At 44.0% G+C, this 8,021-nt stretch overlaps 1 protein-coding gene across 1 annotated transcript; it reads left to right on the top strand.

The window, feature by feature from the left end:
- The first annotated feature begins 4,467 nt into the window (after positions 1-4,467).
- On the top strand, positions 4,468-6,411 carry LOC135249058 (ras-related protein Rap-2a-like). The gene has a single exon (XM_064324302.1). It carries the CDS (start codon positions 4,748-4,750, stop codon positions 5,372-5,374), a length of 627 nt encoding a protein of 208 aa, XP_064180372.1. The 5' UTR covers positions 4,468-4,747; the 3' UTR covers positions 5,375-6,411.
- The last annotated feature ends 1,610 nt before the right edge of the window (positions 6,412-8,021 follow it).

Here is an 8,021-nt window from a genome sequence, read left to right as displayed (position 1 = left end):
GGCGGATGAGGGAACAACCTCAAGCGAGCGCTGCCAGAAGAGATGGGGAAGAAAGCAGAATAAATCCCAGAAAGCTACAGCCAGCCTGCAATAAATGAGAAGGGTGCCACGTACCACACAATGTCTGATTATCAGTTAAAGTCTGACAAATAAACTGGGAAAAAAAAATCTGTGGCAAAGTAAGATCTAAATGGTTTGATCTGCTGCGGGTTTCCATGCAGCCCACTTATTTACACATCCTACGATTTCCCCCTGCTGTTTTTTGTGAACAACTGTTTTTATTATGAAGCGTACAAAAAATGTACTTACAGAGTGCCCTTGTCACAAATTTTACCCCTCCCCGCCACCCCATCCCTCCCAGTCCCAAGGTAGTGATATCCTAATTATTTCAGTGAGATTCCCCCCTGCTTTGAAGTCATACATGCATGAAATTTGCCACTAGATCTATATAATATCTATATAATATTGCTTATAACATTTCAGCTGTGCAGCTTGATCTTGCCGAAGGAACATCAAGGCTGAAAGCACGTGGAAGCATGTCAAATTGCTTCTAAGGAATCTTCACTTTTCCTTTTAAGTACAAAGCCCGTGCTATTGTATTAAAACCACATCATGGAGACTTAGCAACACACTTTTCCTGAGCCAGGGCATTAAAATGATTTTCTGTACATAAATGTAAACGATTTTCAGGAAATAAATACATAGAATATCGATTTGCCTGTTTGACTTGTCAGATATGTTTGACACCATTTTATTACAACCTAATACAGCGAGGATCAGGGATGGAAAGACATCATTCCACCACTTGTCCAAATAGACTAGGCAGTTTCCTTCCATCCATCCATCCATTATCTGTACCTGCTTATCCTGAGCAGGTTAATAAGGAGGGGGGGAGGGGGGGGTGGGCGCTGGAGTCTATCCCAGCATGCATTGGGCAAGAGGCAGGAATACACCCTGGACAGGCTGACAATCTATCGCAGGGCACACACACCCCATTCACTCACACACTCATACCAATGGGCAATTTAGGGTCTCCAATCGGCTGAACAGCGGCAGGAAGGAGCAGCTCTGCGGCGCAAACGCAGCTGAACAGCGGCGGGAAGGAGCAGCTCTGCGTCGCAAACGCAGCTGAACAGCGGCAGGAAGGAGCAGCTCTGCGTCACAAACGCAGCTGAACAGCGACGGGAAGGAGCAGCTCTGCGGCGCAAACGCAGCTGAACAGCGGCGGGAAGGAGCAGCTCTGCGTCGCAATCGCAGCTGAACAGCGGCGGGAAGGAGCAGCTCTGCGTCGCAAACGCAGCTGAACAGCGACGGGAAGGAGCAGCTCTGCGTCACAAGCGCAGCTAAACAGCGTCAGGAAGGAGCAGCTCTGCAGCGCAGACGTCAAGCGCTTCTCATTTTCACGCTGTGCCTCAGAGATAATCACCCGGGCGTCCGGGGAGGAGGGATTCAGGAGCGCCACCGTCTCCTCTCCCTCCCTCAGGGGCTCCCGGAGGAGCTCCCCGCAAAAAACTGAGCCTCCTTTGTTCCCTGAGCCCTGACACAGAGAGGAGCTGAGCCGCACCTCCTCACCAATTAGCCCGTTTGAGCGGTGCATGCCAAACGCCTCGCCTAACTGCGTAGCCTCTGTGCCAAGAAAAAAATCTGAAAATATTACTAAATGAAAATATTATTTATATTGCATATATTAAATTCATTACATATATTTACACATGAAAGTGAAGAAGCGTACATGAATATTCCTGAATTAGTTCCGTTACCCTGAATACACACCTACAAATATTGGCAGTTATTTTCCGATAGTTTAGTTCCCGTAGATAATATTCTCTGCATAGGTTTGCTCAGCAGTCTCATATTCTAGATCATATTCTCTTTGGCTCCCAAACAGAGGTTCACATGCAAAAATTAATTTGCGATAGATCATGCAATCTTTTTGAATTGTGTATTCATAACCAGCTCAAGTGACCACGAGATCAGTTCTCTGGATTGGTCCATGAGCATTATATTGGATTTATATTCAGGGAGAGGTAGAAATCAATTCGCAGCGAATAGGCGCTCTTTGCATGAACAACATAAGGTGCACAAAGTACCTGTTGACCCAGTTACAAAACCCTCACCAGCACAGAGGTGGTTCTTTTATAATACAAACGCAGCACAGGCAGCATTTCCCTGGGAGTGCGGTATGGGTTCGGCTCAGTTTCAAACCGGTCTGATATGGAAAAGTAGCACAATGTAAGATAACTTATTACTATCAGTTGTTTAGAAGTATGCACACAGGATAACGCTAGCCAGCTAGTAAAACAGCAGCACATCAACACACAGGGCATTTACTAACTAGCGGTCCTAAGGAACAGTTAGCTGGAATTCATAACTTCCAGGTGCTCCTGTCAAAAGCAAAAAGCACTGGAACTGACTGGCTGTTAACTGGCAGAAAATATGCAGAATAAAAGGGGTACTTGTTCGGTATCACTGGACACTCAGCTCTAAATGTAACTCACAGCCTTGGAGCCTCGCTAATAAAACAGCCCTCACACGGTATCTTAAAAAGAGGATTTTACAGAAAAGCAGGACAAAGTAGTTATTTATAAAAAACCCACTTTTTCAGTGGATATTATGGTATCTCTACGTAAAGTTTAAACTAGACACTGGACAAGGCAATTACCTGTGGGTCATGAGGAGGTACTATATGTTTGAGGCCAATGCACTGAACTGGGCAGCGTTCACGCTTTCAGAATTACAATTATTTTATTATTTATGTGTCAAAAAAATTTTCTAATAATTATTTGATATTTGATAATCGATCCATTTTTTTGGCATGAAGAGAGCAAATGCGATCATATTCAGACACAAAAAAAATGCGTTATTGCCACATCAAATGGGTCGTTGTAAAGCACTTTCACAATTTAATGAGTACATACATACATTAATACAGGATTTAGCAGCGCTCTTATCCAGAGCGACGACACAGCATAGTTCAAGGCAGAGGCAAAAAACACTAGGGAAGTAAACGTAGTCATGACCACATAGACAGACCAACCCTGTAGGAACCTGTTCAGCAACAAAACATCTGCATTAAAATAGCACTGAAATACGGTTGATTGAATGTAAGAGGGTGTAAGACGCAGGTACGCCATCTCAAACCAACACAGGTCACAGCAGCTTCTTCCAGTCACTGTTATTTCAATTCAAGTGTAAGCACAACTTCGGGAAAGATCTTAAGATTATGCTTAAGTTCAAATCCAAGAACATTTTTTGTATAAATGTGGCCTGGAGTCATGTGATGTACGCGATCCAGAAGCCATTCTGCAGTAAGGAAATACACATCTGACGCTGATGGTTTTTCTCAGATATGAAGAAGCTTATAATGCACTGCTTTTGTCTCCTACCTTTGCTCGCACTGTTTTCACTCCCTGAAAATCACTGCAGCATCTGTTTGCGCAGCACGGACGGATGACGTTCTGTCCCGGACCCGTCTGACAGCGTGTTGATTTTGTTCCCCTAATGCAGATACAGAGGGGACCCCGAAGCACTTCTAGCCTCTGCAGGTCTTGTGCCACAGCTCTAAGATAATAAAGCCCTTAGAATCACCCGTCCTGCTGCTCTGTTGTGCTGAAGGGACACGGAAAGGAAGAGGCTGGAATGGGAACAGAATTCTAAATTACTTGGGAAAAAGAAAAGCAGAAGAGAAAATAACGTCACTTTGAAAATACCACACAGCATTCACTTCTTGCTCCTTCCAACGTAAAACATTCAAATGTTCTTTTTTGCGTATAAATCACACGACAGTACAGAATTAAAGCGGAAAATGCCTAGAAAAGGTACATAAGACATTATGACACAAATACATTATTCTAAAACAAAAAAAGGATTCAAAATGATTTATTTCGAAGCATAAAAATGAAAAGCTTGAAAATGTTCCAGAATAATGTTAGTGCCACAAAAGACTTTGAGACAGAGCCAAAAAAAAAATCTATGTACTTCACAGAAAATATTGTTTTTCTTTGTGAATTGTTAAGACAAGAGGAACAGTATAGCTCAATCCCCAGTGAATGGCTTGCATAAGCAAGGTCAGTCTGCAAAAGTAATGTCTAAACATCTTCTGTATGCATGCTTAAAATGTATAATTGCAGTGGTCATACTGGATCCAAATGAAATACTGGAGCCAAATGAACTGATAAAATACATTTTCCTTGTGTCTCTAGGATAAGGGACAGTGCAGTGGATGGCAACCCAATTCTTGAAAATGTGTATTTTGTGAATCTGAAGGCAGCCACTCTTAAATATATCACCTTGCCTTCCTCCATCTGATTCCATTTGCAATTTGCATGAAGCCTCCCGATTGGTCACTGCGCGATTCCACTGAAACGCGCTGCTGCCTGCTGATTGGACAGAGGCTGTAGTGGGCATGGAATCTCGGCGGTTGAAAACCCAGATAAGAAGGAACATGCGGACAGAAAGCCTCAGAGCATCCTGCAAACAACGATCACGGCTTTTACCACAGTCTCTTCCGTTCACCTGGAGAGTCCAGCTGCCGTTGGAGCGTTCCTGCAAGCAAAAAGCAAATATCCCCGAAGCTAAGATCCGTCTAGCTTGCACAAAGAGCAGATCTAATTCCCGAAAAGAGAACCAAAAAAAAAGGCAAGGCTGCAAGACAGAGAAGACGAGAGTGACCGAGCAGACAGAGCAGTTTCGGGAGTTTTTTTTTTCTTCGTTTCTCGGGGCGCACCTGGCCGAGGCGGGAGAGACCATGTCCCTGCAGGTGAAGGAGAAGACGCACGTGCGCCTCGTGTTTTTGGGGGCCGCGGGCGTGGGCAAAACCGCCCTGATCCGCCGCTTCCTGCAGGACACCTTCGAGACCAAGCACCGGCGCACGGTGGAGGAGCTCCACAGCAAGGAGTACGACATCAGCGGCGTCAAGGTGACCATCGAGATCATGGACACCAGCGGCAGCTACTCCTTCCCGGCCATGAGGAAGCTCTCCATCCAGAACAGCGACGCCTTCGCCCTGGTGTACGCCATCGACGACCCCGGGTCCCTGGAGGCGGTCAAGAGCCTGCGGGATGAGATCCTGGAGGTGAAGGAGGACAAGTTCACGCCCATCGTGGTGGTGGGGAACAAGACGGACCGGGAGGGCGAGCGGCAGGTGTCCAGCGACGACGTGCTCTCCACCGTGGAGCTGGACTGGAACAACAGCTTCCTGGAGGCGTCGGCCAAGGAGAACGAGAACGTGCTGGAGCTGTTCCGGGAGCTCCTGCAGCAGGCCAACCTGCCCAGCTGCCTCAGCCCGGCCCTGCGCAGGCGGCGGGAGACCTTCCCCAAGGACAGCGGCGTCCGGCCCCCCATGAACAAGACCAACAGCTGCTCCGTCTCCTAGAGACGGAGGGAGAGGACGCGGAGAGGCACGCCGTCGTTTCCACGCTTCGCACAGTGCCACTGCCACACGCCTGGGGGTGAGAGAGAGAGAGAGAGAGAGGGACAGGGTGAGAGAGAGAGTAGGAGAGAGAGAGAGAGAGAGAGAGAGAGAGAGAGAGAGAGAGACCTCCATCCATTTAAACCTTCATAGGCATTTTGTGCAGGAGAAGGACAATGACTGTGGTTAATGGCAGTAGAAAGTCAACACAGGAGGGGACACAGGAAAAACAGTGAACACATGTACAGGAGACTGTTTGGGGGCTGGGGGTGGCGGGGGGGGGCGGGGAGGGTTCAGATCAGAATCTCAGCTGTGCAGCGCGCTCATATTTGGCTGGACAGCAACAGCGGGGCCAGCCCTACAAACACGAATGTCTGTGACTGACTGAGTGACTGACTGAGTGACGAAGTTACACCATTGGTCGGCCGAGTTATGAAGTCACAACACCATTGGTCGGCCGGATCACGTGTGTTAGGTCCAGCCATATACTAGGTTTTAACCTGGTCTTGTTTAAATGTACTATGACGATGTCTCAAATGGCACAGCTTATGGTGTTCAAGCATAGATCAATGTCAAGCTGTGTTGTATTTGTATTACTTTTGAAATTAGGGGTATTCACTTGCAATAATACTTGAGACTGTTGCAGATAGCAAGAGCGTGTGAATTCAACTGAAAACAAAGACGTGTGCGTATTGTGCTGCCTGTACAAAGTTTCTGCTACAATTTTATTTATTCAGCGATTGGGAAATTAAGATGCATCAGAGCAAAAAAAGTTTACATGAACGTTTACTTTTTATTTTCTCATCTATGTGTAGGGCCTATTGAACATGTTCATGAAAAAAAGGTTGCGTTGCAATGTTTACCAGTAAACATTTGTTTCAAATGAATGTGTTAAGATTTATGTTTCACATGTTTTTTGTTTTTTTTTTTTATTGTATTTTTTTATTTATTTTTATTTATTATTTTTTTAATTCAAATAAATATAAATAATCTACAAGACATATTCTGGTGACCATAAAAGTGTGGTGCTTTGTTTGCGTTGTGAATGTTCACAAACAAGAAGTGTATTTAGCAACACTATTTCACCTTATCATGAGGGGTTCCGAATCCTACCCTCAGATTCGAGGCTTCGTCAGACATCAAGACGTGCTTCAAAGGTATGCGTTAGCTGTGAATTCACGAATGGACGTGTGAACGTAATCTGGACAGGTAGAGCGTGATTTCTGGCAACAACAAAAAAAAAAAACAGAGACGCAACATACAGTAAAGAAACCCAAAAAGATCAACCATTCAAAATGCAACTGGTGTACAGAGGCGTCTGAAGAAGAATATGCAAATAGCGGTATACTTAATCCTTTTGATCATTGTTTTTGCTAAATAATAATAATAATTACTTTATATTAATTTATAAAGTAAAATTAATTCAATAATCACATTTTATTTCCACACGACCATCAATAGCTCGTTACAAGTAGCCTCATTTCGTTCCCACCTGTAGCCCACAAGCGGCCGACACAGCTGTCGTCCGAATTCTGTTTTAATTAGATATAGGCTTAAAATAACATTAGTTGTACGGACCGATTTATTTGCTCATTCTAATCGGATAAGGTGGATTTAAATAGGTTTCAGAGCAGTTCTAAGCAATTTAATATAGACCTACAGGTTCACAATTCTCACAACATTACGAACGGCCGGTAGGCTATAGTAAAGACACGGTTGTAAAAAATTCTGTATTATTCCAGCACCACGTAATTTGCAAGCATCCGTCGTTCGTTCACAAATGTACCATCCCTTACTGACAGGAAGGTCAATAAATTGGAGATCTAGAAGGGGGGAAGCTAAACATGACGTGAATGTTCTGTAGTATTAAGTTAGAAAATATTCGCTGAAACTCGAGATCTTAATGTAGGAACAATCGCTTCCTCGTTCCAACAGGAACGAATCGCAGAAACATACGTAGTCCGTCGTCGCCCCCTGGCGGTAGCCAACTTTTAAAAATTGTTTACGACTGGCAAAAGAGAAAAAACTCAAGGGAACTATTCAACTGTATTAGACAAAAGACTGTTGTTCCTGAATTTACTTTATAGGAAGCAACTTGTTCCTACAATTCAATGGTAGTTTTCAAATAAAACGAAACCATAAAAATGCAAAGACTACTAAATTGGAATACTGAATACGAATGGCTTTTGTAGACGATACTGATATTATAACCTCTCATGCCAACCCCAGGATAGTGACATTACGTCACTTTGAATTCATAATTCTAAATTCCATAAGACCATTTTTCAAATACTATTCATTGTGTATGGTACTGCTCATTAAACAATAGTATTCAGCAAAAATAATAGCACACCATGTCCGCCTGGGCTCCAGCAAGTTTCAACAACTAACCAGAAGATTTATTTTATTAACCCAATGCCACCTCATTAAATATGGCTGGCATACAAAATAGACATACCCACGGGCATTTGCAACCAATAAACATGGTTGCATTCAGAATTCACAGCATTGTTAAATGGTTGAATACAATAATTGGGTTTAATCTCATATATCATACAATTTCAAGCATGGATTTGACAGTTAAAGACCAGTAAGTAATTCAAGGGCAATT

This window comes from Anguilla rostrata, chromosome 2 (assembly GCF_018555375.3).
Source record: "Anguilla rostrata isolate EN2019 chromosome 2, ASM1855537v3, whole genome shotgun sequence".
Lineage (NCBI taxonomy): Eukaryota > Metazoa > Chordata > Actinopteri > Anguilliformes > Anguillidae > Anguilla > Anguilla rostrata.
This window is presented reverse-complemented; position numbering and strand designations above follow the sequence as displayed.

Coding starts and splice junctions, on each gene's coding strand:
- LOC135249058 (XM_064324302.1), top strand. CDS start 4,748: ATGTCCCTGCAGGTGAAGGAGAAGACGCACGTGCGCCTCGTGTTTTTG.